This window comes from Macrobrachium rosenbergii, chromosome 15 (assembly GCF_040412425.1).
Source record: "Macrobrachium rosenbergii isolate ZJJX-2024 chromosome 15, ASM4041242v1, whole genome shotgun sequence".
Taxonomy (NCBI): Eukaryota; Metazoa; Arthropoda; class Malacostraca; order Decapoda; family Palaemonidae; genus Macrobrachium; species Macrobrachium rosenbergii.
In genome coordinates, this window is record NC_089755.1 from 53,356,978 (window position 1) to 53,372,531 (window position 15,554).

Sequence of the window (15,554 nt, forward strand, 5' to 3'; positions counted from 1 at the left end):
TAAAAGTGGTTGGATTTTTTTTTTTATTTGTAACAGATACTGGTTGAATATATGCTTTTATGTGGCATTATGCCTCACAGATTGGCAAGAGCAAGGCAATGAAGCTGGTCGCCTAGGCTATGCTTAGGCTAAGCTTCAAACTGGTTTGGGGGTAGTTTTTGGCGCAAGTTCATTTGGCGACGGTCGTTTTGGCGCCAAGACCATTTTATCACGTGAATGTCTCATGGAACACCTTAGTCACAATGTTTACTTGTAACATTTAACGTCTTGCGTCCCAAAGTGCCGGTCAAAATCAGGTAGTCCCCAATTGGCCGTGCCAAATCACCTTTGCCCAAATGCTAGGCCCATGCCTATTGATTTAACAGGTACTTTTATTATTTTGTCATTCTTTTAAGAACATTTTTATTCCATATACGACGGAATAGTGACTTAGATAACAATTCTCTCTAAGTAGTGTTCCTAAGCATCAGGATAAAAAGAAATGACTTTGCCAGCCATTTCTGTTGGAGGTTCACAAAACACTTTCCAGTAATTGAAGTGTGTACAGATTAGAATGCAAAATTCTTTACTTCAGCTATAATCGACATCAGAACAAGAATATTTCGAAATATATTGTACATTGTCTTATAATAATCAAACGCGAAGACAAAAAAAGACAATGTGCTTCCTTAGTATTTCGTCTGCACAGTTTTAGTACTGTATGCTGGACCAGGAGTCACTCGCTTATGAATAATGATAAACAAGGTAGAAGAAGAAAAGAGAGACCAGATATGGAAAAGGACAGTGGAGACTGTGGTATTGCCAACAACTACGACAGTTGTGGATGTGACAATACAGAATATAAACATGACATTTTGAGACTTGGGTTGACACCCCTAAGAAAGAAGGTGTAGAAACAAGGCTTCGATTTGTCAGTAGAAACTGAGTGTTAGGAAGTTCTTGAGGGTATAACCAAATACGGCCGGGGAAGATCATGATGCAATCCCTCAAAACAAAAGCAGATCTCCCTTGTCTGTAACGGATTCCTCTGGTGGCTAACGACAATATATTACATCAGATCTCATTCCCAAATCATGGATGATCGTAGGACTTCAGCGATATATGAAGTTATAATGGGAAAGGAGACTGGAAGAAGGAGAAAGAGAGAGAGAGAGAGGATATAAAAAAAGGGGGGGCGGTTATCAATCCAGACAGTAGGAAAATGTTTATCTATCGATACTGTCCAGAAACGCTCGCGCGCTGCGTGGGATTTTCAGATGACACGGAGAGGGTCGGGGGAGCCGGGTAATGGGGAGAAGTCCTTCAAGTTGTGCTCGTGTATTTAAACCGGCAACCGTCGCTTTGAGATCACAGTCACTGAAGAACTGACACCAAAGCAATACATCCAACATGAAGGTAAGCTTTGATATTCTTATCCATTCAGAAAAAGACTTGTGCATTTGCGAATTCGTTTTAATTGAATTCAATCTCGTCAAAGAGGCATTAAGCTGTACCTGTAAAAATTTCATTTAATATAGTTTAGTCTATTTATACGATTGGGTTTCAAGGTAATATAAACAAATTAAGAGTTGTCTAAATTTGTTATCGAAGTCGTCAGATTTTCTTCCCATTTCCAAAAGTAAAACAGTTAATATTTCATATTTTCATCAATAAATATTTTCATATTTTCATCAGTATATTTGCACGAGGGGGCCCGTGTTAATAACAACAACAACAGCAATAATAATAATAATAATAATGATAATAATAAAATATTGGGAACATAAAAGTATGTCTGCTATCTCCAGCCAGAGAAGCAACAGCAAAAATCGGTTACACAGATGCTTAAGATATGCTTTTGATTTCAGGGTCTCCTGATCTGCTCCTTGGCCATCATCGGCGTCGTTGTGGGTCTTCCTCAGGAGGCAAACAAGAAATTTTTACCTGGTGCAGGTATAGGACCTGGAGGCATTTTCCCTGGTGGACCAGGCTCTGTCCCACCCGCAACATGCAGGTACTGGTGTCGCACTCCTCAGGGTCAAGCTTATTGCTGCGAAGGCATCGATGAACCAGAAGGACCCGTTGGAGTGAAGATTGGAAGCTGCCCCAGAGTTCGACCTCAGTGTCCTCCAGTGAGGACCCTAGGCCCACCATCCCCCTGCTCCAACGACTTCAAGTGCTTCGGGTCTGACAAGTGCTGCTACGACACCTGTCTAGAGGAGCACGTGTGCAAACCACAAAGCTTTTTCGGCTAAGGATTTTAATAATGCAAATGCCAAAGCTGTTTGGGGTAGGGGGTGGGGGTTGGTAATAGCGTAAAAGTATGTTTGGAGCAACAAATCTGTGAACTCCAAAACAAGTCATACTGGAAGAAATGGGAAAGTTAAGAAGGCATTGTGGTTTTAAAAAATAATTTGTTGATTATGTTCATGTTATTTGTGCTGTGGTGATATGTTCCATCCTTATTTTGCTCTGTTTTGTCAGAGCTACATAGATCTCTATTTTGACACTTTTTTATAAAATAAATGTCAACATTTATACAAATCTCTTCCACTGACTCCCCAGAGTAATGAATCAGTAATAATTAAAGGTGATGACGTCAGGAAGTTAGCAACAGTCTAATTAGTACTAACCTCTTGTACATTTGTGTATAGCTGAATGTTACATTTGAAAATTGTTGTTACATTCCTCTTGTGTTTGGCTAGACTACAGACTGTCATATAGACTACTTGTGGGTTGGAGTAGTTGAGAAAAATTCTTTCTGGTTCATCGGATCGTTCTTAATATTAGGCCAATACCCGGCAATCAATCTTATATAGCTAACCTGAACTAGTGATCCATTTAATGAATTGCAAAGAAAAGAAAAAAATACCATATTCTGAGAAGAGTATTCACAATGTCTGTTCGAATCCTAGACTCATGACACTGAATTCCATCCTTCGTAAACGAAAGGGCCACTCGCAAAGAATCGTATTAACCTTACAGACTGCACGACCTTCTATATTTGAGCATAACCCGTATGACTCGAAACTTTCGGGAGAAACGAATCGACACCATGAGGTATTTAACAGATAGAAATTTAATGTATGTATATATATATATATATATATATATATATATATATATATATATATATATATATATATATATATATATATATATATATATATACTGTACTATAAACTTCAGTACGCTGATAACCGTTGTGGGGGACAAGGTAGAAATTAAACGTATTATAACTATGTTTATTGCCGATATGCATTTAGCAAAACTACAACAGCAACATATTTTGAATTACTTTTGAGCATTTGACATTACAAAAAAATAAATAAATAAATAAAAACATTCTTTGGGATTCTGCAGGACAGTAAAGACAGTGGAGGAAAATTTGTCCTTGTCATACTGAAACTATTTCGTCACTTTCAAACGATTATTATTCATAGCCCTATTAATGCCTCATGACCGGAAAACAAAAGAAAAACTTCAGGAAAAATCACCAAGGTATTATTTTTTGTCAGTGTGGAGCAAGAAAGGTCTGGATCATAGAGGGTAAAAAATGATGAGCTATGTTATTTGTTTATACTACGTAGTTTGACGCGTTGCCACTAGGGCGGCGCTGCATGAGAATGGAACCCTTGTTATTGAATTAGTACTGAGTGTGTCCTGTGACGTTTTTCTTTCGTTATTTTGATATTGGTAAGTTGTGCGACTTATAATTGCAGAAATGGCAACAGGGATTCTCCAAGAGAAAATGAAATAACTTTTATGAAGTAAGCAAATCATAAATATATGAATCAGTTTATGATACGTCTTGTTAGCCTAGACATGTTTTTTCCGTTAACATGTCTCACATTTTCAGCATATTATTTACATAAAATTACAGTGGCGATTTCAATTTATAATCTGAACGCCATTGATATTCAATATGCCCATAATGTAAGGTAAAAAAACCAGGAGCTTACAATTACTAAAAAATGCTTAGTAGTAACTATGGCTATATGCCCATAGGTTGCTGTGTGTGTCAACAGGTCTCATTTTGAAACATGTTGCTATGATGCATTTGGAATTCTTTGCAGTAGGTAGGCCTGTAGAATGCTGACTACGCAATCAGTTTTTCCGTTTGAGACATTTCAGGGCAGCGCTAGAGTTGTTTAACAAGGTACTGTACATATTATCAAACGTGGTTTCCCAACGAAACGGTAGACTTGAAAGTATTGTAAGACGATGCAAAGAAACTATTGAATACATCTTCTACTATTCGATTCAAAGTTAAAAATGGTTGATTTTGGCGCCAGTTCATTTGGCGACGGTCGTTTTGGCGCCAAGACCATTTGGTCACATGAATTTCTCATGGACCACCTTAGTCACAATGTTTACTTGTAACATTGATCGTCTTGCGCCCCAAAGTGCCGGTCTAAATCAGATAGTTCCCAACTTGCCGTGCCAAATCGCCTTCGCCCAAATGCTAGGCCCATGCCTATTGATTTAACAGGTACTTTTATTATTTTGTCATTCTTTTAAGAACATTTTTATTCCATACAAGACAGAATAGTGACTTAGATAACAATTCTCTCCAAGTAGTGTTCCTAAGCATCAGGATAAAAAGAAATGATTTTGCCATTTCTTTTGGAGGTTTGTTTACAAAACGCTTTTCAGTAATCGAAATATGTACAGATTAGAATGCAAAATTCTTCAGCAATAGTAGACATCAGAACAACAATATTTCGAAGCATATTGTGCATATTCTTTTAATAATCAAACGCGAAGGAAAAAAAAGACAATGTGCTTCCGTAGTATTTCGTCTGCACAGTTTTAGTACTGTGTGCTGGACCAGGAGTCGCTCGCTTATGAATAATGATAAACAAGGTAAAAGAAGAAAAGAGAGACCAGATATGGAAAAGGACAGTGGTGACCGTGGTAGTGCCAACAACTACGACAGTTGTGGATGTGACAATACAGCATATAGACATGACATTTAGAGACTTGTGTTGACAAACCTAAGAAAGAAAGTTTAGAAACAAGGCTTCGACTTGTCAATAGAAACTGAGTGCCACAAAGTTCTTGAGGGTATAACCAAATACGGCCAGGGAAGATCATGATGCAATCCCTCAAAACAAAAGCAGATCTCCATTGTCTGTAACGGATTCCTCTGGTGGCTAACGACAGTATATTACACCAGACCTCATTCCCAAATCATGGATGATCGTAGGACTTCGGCGATATATGAAGGTATCGGAAAGGAAGCTGGAAGATGTAAGAGAGAGAGAGAGAGAGGGGGATAAAAAAAGGGCCAGGGTGTTTATCAATCCAGACAGTAGGAAAATGTTTAACTATCGATACTGCCCAGAAGCGCTCGCGCTCTGCATGGGATTTTCCAGATGAGAGAGAGAGAGAGTCGGAGGAGCGGGTTTTTGGGAGAAGCAAATGACGCACTTGCCTGGCAAGTTGTGCTCGTGTATTTAAACCGGCAACCGTCGCTGGGAGATCACATTCACTGAAGAACTGACACCGAAGCAACACATCCAACATGAAGGTAAGCTTTGATATTCTTATCCATTCAATCTCTTAAAAGAGGCATTAAGCAGTACATGTAAAAATTTCATTTAATATGATTCCCATATGATTTAATCTATTTATAATATTGGGTTTCAAGGTACTATAAACAAATTAAGAGGCATCTGGTTTGTTTATTTGAAGTCGTCAAATTTTCTTCCTATTTCGTTATAGAATTGAGTAAGAAAGTCACAAAAACTTAAAGTACATTTTCCTTAAGGGCCAACCTAATTTTTTTACATTTTCCATAAGTAAAACAGTAAATATTTTCCTATTTTCATCAGTGTTAATAATAATATAATAATAATAATAATAATGGGAATATTGTAGTGTGTCTGCTATCTCAAGCCAGAGAAGTAACAGCAAAAATCGGTTACACAGATGCTTAAAATATGCTTTTGATTTCAGGGTCTCCTGATCTGCTCCTTGGCCGTCATCGGCGTCGTTGTGGGTCTGCCTCAGGAAGCAAACAAGAAATTTTTACCTGGTGCAGGTATAGGACCTGGAGGCATTTTCCCTGGTGGACCAGGCTCTGTCCCACCCGCAACATGCAGGTACTGGTGTCGCACTCCCCAGGGTCAAGCTTATTGCTGCGAAGGCATCGATGAACCAGAAGGACCCGTTGGAGTGAAGATTGGAAGCTGCCCCAGAGTTCGACCTCAGTGTCCTCCAGTGAGGACCTTTGGACCACCATCCCCCTGTTCCAACGACTTCAAGTGCTTCGGGTCTGACAAGTGCTGTTACGACATCTGTCTGGAGCAGCACGTCTGCAAACCACTAAGCTTTTTCGGCTAAGGATTTGAATAATGCAAATGCCAAAGCTGTTTGGGGTAAGGGGTGGGGGTTGGGAATAGCGTAAAAGTATGTTTGGAGCAACAAATCTGTGAACTCCAAAGTAAGTCATACTGGAAGAAATGGGAAAGTTACGAAGTCATAGTGGTTTTAAAAAATAATTTGTTGATTATGTTCATGTTATTTGTGCTGTGATGATATGTTCCATCCTTATTTTGCTCTGTTTTGTCAGAGCTACATAGATCTCTATTTTGACACTTTTTTTTATAAAATAAATCTCAATATTTATACAAATCTCTTTCACTGACTCCCCAGAATAATGCATCAATAATGATTTTAGGTGATAACGTCAGGAAGTTAGCAAAAGTCTAATTAGTACTAGCCTCTTATACATTTGTGTATAGCTGAATGTTACATTTAAAAATTGTTGTTACATTCCTCCTGTGTCTGGCTAGACTACAGACTGTCGTATAGACAGACTACTTATGGGCTGGAATACTGAAAGAGTCTCTGCGATTCGTCGGGTCGTTCTTAATATTAGGCCAATACCCGGCAATCGAGCTTCTATAGATAACCTGAACTAGTGATCCATTTAATTGATTGTAACGAAAAGAAAGAATACCATATTCTCAAGCAGCATTCACAATGTTCGAATCATGGACTCATGAAACTGAACTCCATCCTTCATAAAGGGTAACTCGCAAAGGACCATTAAGCTTGCAAACTGCATGGCCTTCTATATTTTGAGCACAATCCGTATGACTCGAAGCTTTCGGGAGAAACGAATCGACATCATGAGGTATTTAAACTCGTGAATTTCCGCCCCACCAGTTATCAACAGATAGAAGTTTAATATATATTATATATACACCCGCCATAAACTTCAGTACGCTGGTAACCGTTGTGGGGGACAAGGCAGAGATTAAACGTATAACAGTATGTTTATGCCGATATTCTTTTAGCAAAACTGCAACAGCAACATATTTTGAATTACATTTGAGCATTTGACTTTACAGAAAAAAAAAAGTAAAACCATTCTTTGGGATTCTGTAGGACACTAAAGACAAGAAAATTCCTCCTAGACTTACTGAAACGATTTCGTCACTTTCAAATGAGGATTAATAATCATACCCCTATTAATGTCTCATGACAAGAAAACAAAACAAAAACTTCAGGAAAAACTACCAAGGTATTTTTTGTCAGTGTGGGGCAAAAAATGTCAAGATCATAGAGGGTCAAAAATGACAAGCGATGTTGTTTGTTTATACTTGGTAGTTTGACGTGTTGCCACCAGGGCGGCGCTGCATTTTATTGAACTGTAGTTACTGAATATGGGCTCAGTGTGTTCTGTGACATTTTTCGTTCGTTATCTGGTTAATGATATGTTGTCCGGCTTATAATTGCAGAAATGGGAACAGGGATTCTTCAAGAGAAAATGAAATAACTTTTATAAGGTAAGCAAAGCATAAATATGTGAGGCAGATGTCTTGTTGGCAGTAGCCTAGATATGCTTTCTCCGTTAACATGTCTTACATCTTCAGCATATTATTGTGGATTAATGATTGCAGTGGCGGTTTCAATTTAAAATCTGAATGCCATTAATATTCAATATACCCCATAATATAGGGCAATAAAAAAACAGGTGCTTACTCGTTATTAAAAAATGCTTAGTAGTTGCTGAGGTTGCTGGGTGTATCAACAGGTCTCATTTTGAAACATGTTACTATGATGCATTTGGAATTCTTTGCAGTAGGTAGGCCCGTGGAATACTGACTACGCAATCAGTTTTTCCGCTTGAAACTTATCAGGGCAGCGCTCGAATTGTTTAACAAAATACATATTATCAAACGTGGTTTTTCAACGAAACGGCAAACGTGGTGAAAGTATTGCAAGACGATGCAAACAAACCGTTGAATACAACTTCTGTTATTCGATTCAAAGTTAAAAACGGTTGATTTTTTATGTATAACAAATTCTGGTTGAATCTATGCTTTTATATGTCATTGTACCTCATAGGTTGGTAATAGCAAGGTAATGAAGGTGGTCGCCTTGGCTACGCTTAACCCCTCAATCTTATTTGGTACTTTTTGGCGCCAGTCCATTTTGTCGACGGACGTTTTGGCGCCAAGAGCATTTGATCGCATGAATATCTCATGGATCACCATAGCCCCAAATGTCTACTTGCAACAGTTTTCCAAAGTCCGGCGACAAATCAGCTAGTGCCCAGTGGGCCGTGCCAAATCGCCTGCGCCCAAAAATGTTAGGTATATATACCCATTGATATAGCAGGGACTTTTATTGTTTTGTGTTTCTTTTAAGAACATTTTTATTCTGTATAAGTCAAAATTTATCTTAACGTAGTCCTTGTATGACAATTTTCTGTTAGTAACGTTCCTGAGCCTTGATAAAAGAAATGACAGCCAACCTTTCCTGTTGTTGCAGGTTGTTTACAGAACGCTTTCTAGTGAGTGAGATATATACTTATAGAATGAAAATTCTTTACTTTAGCCATAACAGACCTGAGAACAAGAATATTTCGAAATAGATTGTACAGTAATGATTGATTTACCAGCAGTAAATAACATATCTTATAATAATTAAAATGGAGGGGAAAAAACACAGTTCTTCCTTAGTGTTTCGTCTCTACAGTTTAGTACTGTGTGCAGGACCAGGAGTTCCAATATGGCCGTCCGAAGTCACTCGCTTACGAATAAGAGAGACCAGGTATGGAAAAGGACAGTGGTGACTGGTGACCGTGTAGTGCCAACAACTACGACGGATGTGGATGTGACAATACAGAATATAGCCATGACTTTTAGAAAGTAAGTAGAAACAAGGCTTCGATTTGTCAGTAGAAACTGGGTTTTATGAAGTTCTTGAGGGTATAACCAAATACGGCCAGGAAAAAATGGGATGTAATCCCTCAAACAAAGGCAGATCTCCATTGTTCGTAACGGATTCCTCTGGTGGCTAACGTCTATATATTACATTAGCTCTCATTCCTCAATCACTGATGATCGTAGGACTTCGGCGATATGTGAAGGTATTATGGGAAAGGAAACTTGAAGAAGAAGGAGAAGAGAGTGAGAAAGTGTGGGGGATAAAAAAACAAGGGTGGGCGGTGGCGGGTGGTGGTGTTTATCAATCCAGACAGTAGGAAAATGTTTAACTATCGACATTGTCCAGAAGCGCTCGCGCGCTGCATGGGATTTTCCAGATAACAGAGAGAGAGAGAGAGAGGGGGGGGGGTGTCGGAGACTCGGGTTTGTGGGGAGAAGAAGCAAATGACGTGCTTGCCCGGCAAGTTGTGGTCGTGTATTTAAACCGGCAACAGTCGCTTGGAGATCACAGTCACTGTAGTTCTGACACCAAAGCAACACATCCAACATGAAGGTAAGCTTTGATATTCTTATCCATTCAGACTTGTGCATTTGCGAGTTCGTTTTAATTGAATTCGATCTCTTCAAAGAGGTAGTAAGCTGTACATATAAAAATTTCATTAAATATGATTCCAATAATATGATTTAATCTACTCATACGATCGGGTTTCAAGGTAATATAAAGAAATTAAGGGACGTCTAGTTTGTTTATTTGAAGTCTTCGAATTTCCTTCCCATTTCCTTATAGAATTGAGTAAGAAAATCACAAAAAGCTAAAGTACTTCTTTCTTAAAGGAAAACCTAATTTTTTTTTACATTTTCCATAAGTAAAACAATAAATATTTTCCCATTTTCATCAGTAAATTTGCACGAGGAGCCCGTGTTAATAATAATAATAATAATAATAATAATAATAATAATAATAATGGGAACATAAAAGTATGTCTGCTATCTCCAGCCAGAGAATTAACAGCAAAAATCGGTTACACAGATGCTTAAAATGTGCTTTTGATTTCAGGGTCTCCTGATCTGCTCCTTGGCCGTCATCGGCGTCGTTGTGGGTCTGCCTCAGCAAGCAGACAAGAAATTTTTATCTGGTGCAGGTATAGGACCTGGAGGCATTTTCCCTGGTGGACCAGGCTCTGCCCCACCCGCAACATGCAGGTACTGGTGTCGCACTCCCCAGGGTCAAGCTTATTGCTGCGAAGGCATCGATGAACCAGAAGGACCCGTTGGAGTGAAGATTGGAAGCTGCCCCAGAGTTCGACCTCAGTGTCCTCCAGTGAGGACCTTTGGACCACCATCCCCCTGTTCCAACGACTTCAAGTGCTTCGGGTCTGACAAGTGCTGTTACGACATCTGTCTGGAGCAGCACGTCTGCAAACCACTAAGCTTTTTCGGCTAAGAATTTGAATGAAGCCAGCACCAAAGCCATTTTTTCAAAGGAATAACGTTAAATTATGTTTTCATCAACAAATCTCAAATCTTTGAACACCAAAGCAAATTTATTCTCAAGGCTCGCAATGACTGGCTTGTCCGAAGTGTGAGGAATTCAGGAAGTTAAGAAGTCACAATGACTTTTACAAATACATGTTTGATAAATGTTTATATTGTTTGTGTTAAGATGACATGTTCCAATTTCCTTTTTTTTTTATATAAAATAAATGTTAATGTTCGTATAGATCTCTTTCTCTTATACCCAAGACATAGGATATTTATGTCTTGTTCCTGTCCCTGTTGGTCTAAGTGTTTCCGTACCTGCAATCTGCTGGTACTGGTGTCGCACTTCCCAAGGTCAAGGTTATTGGTGCAAAAGTGCACATGAAACTGACCCAGAGTTCGAGATGGATGTCATCATGTCAGGACCTCTAGCCCACCAAACCCTTGTTCCAATGATTATTGGTGTTTTGGGTCTAACAAACGCTGCTTAAACGTCGGTCTAGAAGTATATGTCTGCAAACCGCAAAGCCATTGCTTTTAAGTATAAAATATGCAAATACATTTGGATTGTATTTCCGTTAATGCTCAGTAGATCTCATTTGTTTTACCTGTTGTTTCGATGTTTTATTGTAGTCAGTCTTTGCAGTGCTACCATATGAGATATAATTAATGGCACGCAGTTTGGAATAATTTCTTTGGGATCCCTTCCTCATAAGTATTGGGGAAACCTGAAGACTTTTGGGAACAAAGGGGAGAGAAGAGTTTCGGTGTACAAAAAGAAATTGAAGCTAGAAATAAGTTAAGAGAGAGAGGAGTAAAATTATGGAAACAGCGCCTGAACAACTGAGCTTTATGCCTGGCTCCTGGATGCTAAAGGATTTGGGAAAGTTTGAGGTAAACAAGGTTTAAAATGAATGACAGATGACGAACTGTCACCCTGCTTTGTAGTAAGGTAACCCCCTGAGATGTCAGGTGCATGAAAATAACATTTCCATAAGTGATTGAAGTGGTAACGAAAGGAGTCACGGAACTTCACGAGTTCCTTCAGCAGAAGAGTAAGCTTACGACGCTGGTTTTCTTTCTAACAATGGAAAGCTTTCTGCATCAAAGATGTGTAGCATATTGCAACAACGTGCGTGAGATATAATAATAATGTCGAATAGTTACAGAACGAAAACTGAGAACTTGTAAGTCTAACGTTAGAGCTATACTGGGTGAAGAACGGGAATGGTTAAACCGAAATTATAAAAAGATTTTCAAACGGTGTGATTGTTACCTCATTTCCCTACATCGTAGACTCATCGACTTGAGCGATGTTTTCCTGCCATCGTAAAAGGACCAAAGAAAGGAACTGTAGCTACACCACATACCATAAGACCTGAAAATTGATTTGTAGGAATAGCTGGAAGGTTTAGAGAGATAACGGATCATACACATATTTAGTATGGGTCTAACGATCTGGAAATAGCGCGAAAATAATGAAAAACGTATTAATTAATTACAATTTCGTGCCGTTATCACGACAATATCAAAGGACATTCGACGTACTTTTGGTAATGCGAAAAATAAATTATGTACACAAATCGGTATTAGAACTTATTCCCGAAAAGATTAAACGTAAATTGTGGAAAGAGTCACCTTCAAACCGGCTTGGATTTTTTTCCAGCAGCTATTTTCATTTATTACCATGCAGGGTTACGTTCGTGTTCGCTTGGTTTTTTGTCTGACTGTCTCGAGAATGCACGTTATCCTTTATGTTATCGAGCACAACACATTCGGATATCTTGTTCCCAGGCCTTGTGGTCTCTTTTTCCATCACTCGATTAAGCGAGGCAGTTTAAACCGGCCGAGAAACCTACAGTTGCCGTAACTAGCGTGGCGACTTTATGACGTCATCAAATTATATCTTTCGTCACAGGTGATGATGAATCAGAACTTGACTCTGGGCAAACTGCTATGCAAAAATAGAGATGGAAACTAATCTCGTTGTTAAGAATGTGTGTCAGACAGTTATACTCTGCTAGAGAGAGCGGGGAAGTTTTTCTTCGTTTTAGACTATGCCTATACTTGGGATAGGATACACACACATGCGCACAGACGAGTGAAGTGGCATATTGATGTTTATTACGAAGGAAATGAGCTTTACGCGTAGGTCTGTGTGAATTTTAAGAAGTATTGGAAGAGTGGCAAATATGAACATCTAGACGTACTAAAAAGGATAATGTTGCAGAAGCTTTCTTTAGCCTGCAAGAGGTTCAACCTTAACACAGAATTAAAAGGATGAAGGAGGCAGACTATTTCCTTATGTATTCCTTGAAGCCATCCGTTGTCAAGGCAGAGGAGCCTGGGAGTGTGTTTGTGTGGGGAAGATAAACACAGTCTATTTGTGTCACGGCTTTGAGCTTGATGAAAACCGGTGCTCTGATTATTTATTTCCTTCGTACAGTCATTATAATTTTCTAAGCTCGGCAGGATAATTTTCTTTGCAATTTCCGTTTCGGTTGCTCCAAACACAGCCACAGGCTGTTAAAACGGTAATAAACTATGATAAACTACGCCGACGATTCACCTTCATGTTATATCAAAGTCGAACTAGACCGATATTCAGTCACACTTGTGCACATGCTTCCAGTGTGTTGGAATTGATGGAGTAACTTGTTTTAAATTAGTATGAAAGTTAAAAAAATGCGAATACGAGTAAAAAAAAAAGAGCTTAGGAATAAGCCATTATTATTATTATTATTATTATTATTATTATTATTATTATTATTATTATTATTATTATTATTATTATTATTATTATTTAGAGAGAGGTTTAATGGGATATTGCGATAGGAAAATAATTATTTGTTGGTGAGCTTTGTGGAAACAGCCAGCGTTGGCAGACTGTTAGGTAAGAATATAAAGAAAAAGAATGCAATTTTGGTTACAAGTTCACCTCGTCCATTTTCTCGTAACTTTGACATTGACCACCAAAGTGTGGGAGTTGGTGCGTCTGATTCCTGTAAAAACGACTCCATAGGCGGTTAGTGCCATCAGTGCACCTAACGCGGTGCACTGTAGGCATTACGTAAGGGCCTTTGCAGCGTTCCTTCGGCCCATAGCTGCGACCCCTTACATTCATTTAACTGTACCTCCGTTCATATTCTCTTTCTTCCATCTGACATTCCACCCTCTCCTAACAATTGCTTCACAGTGCAATTACGAGGTTTTCCTCCTGTTACACCTTTCAAGCCTCCTTTACTCTCAATTTCACCGCTGAAGGACCTCGTAGGTCCCAGCACTTGGCCTTTAGCCTAAATTTTATATTCCAGTGTAAATTACAGTAATAGAAAAACAAAATCTCAATCTTCTTAAGAAAATTACTAAAATTAATTATAGCAATTTAGATGCAAATGACAGGTCTAAGAGAGTCTAAGAGACAGTTGATGTTTCAGCCCTTTCGAAAAATCGACTTTTTGCTGAAACTGACAACGGCTCTTAGGAGTCTGGTGTAAACGGTGGTGGGTTACAGTGAGGCTCAAAAGCTAAGCATAAAACAAAAAATCGATTCAGTGTTACATTTTACTGAAGAAACAGATTGGGAGAAGAGAGAGAGAGAGAGAGAGAGAGACGAAGACAAAATAATATAAAGATAGAAGCAATCTTCATTATTTTTAAGAAGTGAGAGAGAAAGAGAACAGAACGATTTCCAGGAAACAAAAAAATAAAATAAATAACATCGCCAGACCAATTATTGGGACCTGTAAGAAAATGTCCAGCATTGCGAAAGTTGCGCATTGTGATCGTCTGCTTGTGATTCTTCGAACCGGGGTAGGGGTCGGGGGTGATACCCTCATAAAGTGGGGAGGGAGATAATGAAGGTTGCTTCTTCTTCGTCTTCTTCTTCTTCTTCTTCTTCTTCTTCTTCTTCTTCTTCTTCTATTTAGATGATGATGAGAGTTAAAAGTCAAAATTGGTGACTAAGTTACGGAAATCGCTCGTTATGCAAATAATAGGAATCTAATGAAGGTCTGGGGTTGGTGACTCGTCGTTTGCATCATCTGGGGGAGGAAATAGTGAATAGTAAACCCGTATCGAACTATTAACTATCCCGCTTCACTTCTGGCAGTTACAGGAAAAAGAGGAACAGAGATTTCTTGAGAATTACAATGTAATCACAATCGTCGTCATTGATTGATGAAAAACGTCTGTGGCCCTCACAGAAATATTATAAAAACAACAGAAGCTTCTGTAATGCTTTGCAAGAAAATGAAACTTGATTGTAGAATAAAGAATACGGGTTATTTCGTCGGTAATTGTAAAGAAAGCAATTAAAGATATGACAAACGTAGATCGAACAAATGTAGGAAGCAAAGGGCTGAACCTGACGAAACGAGTTTTTGCAGATATAAAAGAAAACATCGAAACAAAAACATGATAATTTGGTATTAAGGTCTGACAATAAAGAAAGCGTTGTAGACGACCAGTTGGTATAATTTATGACACTTACTAGGAAACGGCAGCATTGAAGCATTATCTCGCCGAGGTCCGCTTCACAGTGGAAACTTTCATTACTGGAACTTGGCATTATTGAAGTGATCAGCCGTACCAGTTTTTTCGCCTGGTCTTTTGTCATGTAACAGCAGAACGCTGAGGAACTTACAACCCACATTTAAAGAGGACTTTTGTTTAAGAAAACTAGTTCTGGGATCATGATTATTGAGCAGATGATCGGTGGTGCCTAATGCTTCCAGTTTCGAAAGAACTCGATTTACTCCTTTTTTTTTTTCAACGAAACTGCTTTTTATTAACCGAGCTACCTTTGTTTTCTTTGGGTTTCTGCAACGATGTTGTTATCTGTTTTCTCGTTAATCCTTTATTAACATCTTGCCATTATGCTTCAACGCCAGTGGTCACTTTTTCACATAT

At 38.7% G+C, this 15,554-nt stretch overlaps 3 protein-coding genes across 3 annotated transcripts; all 3 read left to right on the forward strand.

The window, feature by feature from the left end:
* Positions 1-1,259: 1,259 nt before the first annotated feature.
* LOC136846720 (waprin-Enh1-like) lies at positions 1,260-2,523 on the forward strand. Its single transcript, XM_067117830.1, has 2 exons — positions 1,260-1,395; positions 1,848-2,523. The coding sequence occupies exons 1-2, from the start codon at positions 1,390-1,392 to the stop codon at positions 2,232-2,234; spliced, it is 393 nt and encodes a 130-aa protein (XP_066973931.1). The 5' UTR covers positions 1,260-1,389; the 3' UTR covers positions 2,235-2,523.
* A 2,983-nt stretch (positions 2,524-5,506) lies between these two features.
* LOC136846351 (uncharacterized) lies at positions 5,507-6,327 on the forward strand. Its single transcript, XM_067117150.1, has 2 exons — positions 5,507-5,512; positions 5,941-6,327. The coding sequence occupies exons 1-2, from the start codon at positions 5,507-5,509 to the stop codon at positions 6,325-6,327; spliced, it is 393 nt and encodes a 130-aa protein (XP_066973251.1).
* A 3,384-nt stretch (positions 6,328-9,711) lies between these two features.
* LOC136846353 (uncharacterized) lies at positions 9,712-10,608 on the forward strand. The gene is made up of 2 exons (XM_067117151.1): positions 9,712-9,717; positions 10,222-10,608. Exons 1-2 carry the CDS (start codon positions 9,712-9,714, stop codon positions 10,606-10,608), a joined length of 393 nt encoding a protein of 130 aa, XP_066973252.1.
* Positions 10,609-15,554: the final 4,946 nt, after the last annotated feature.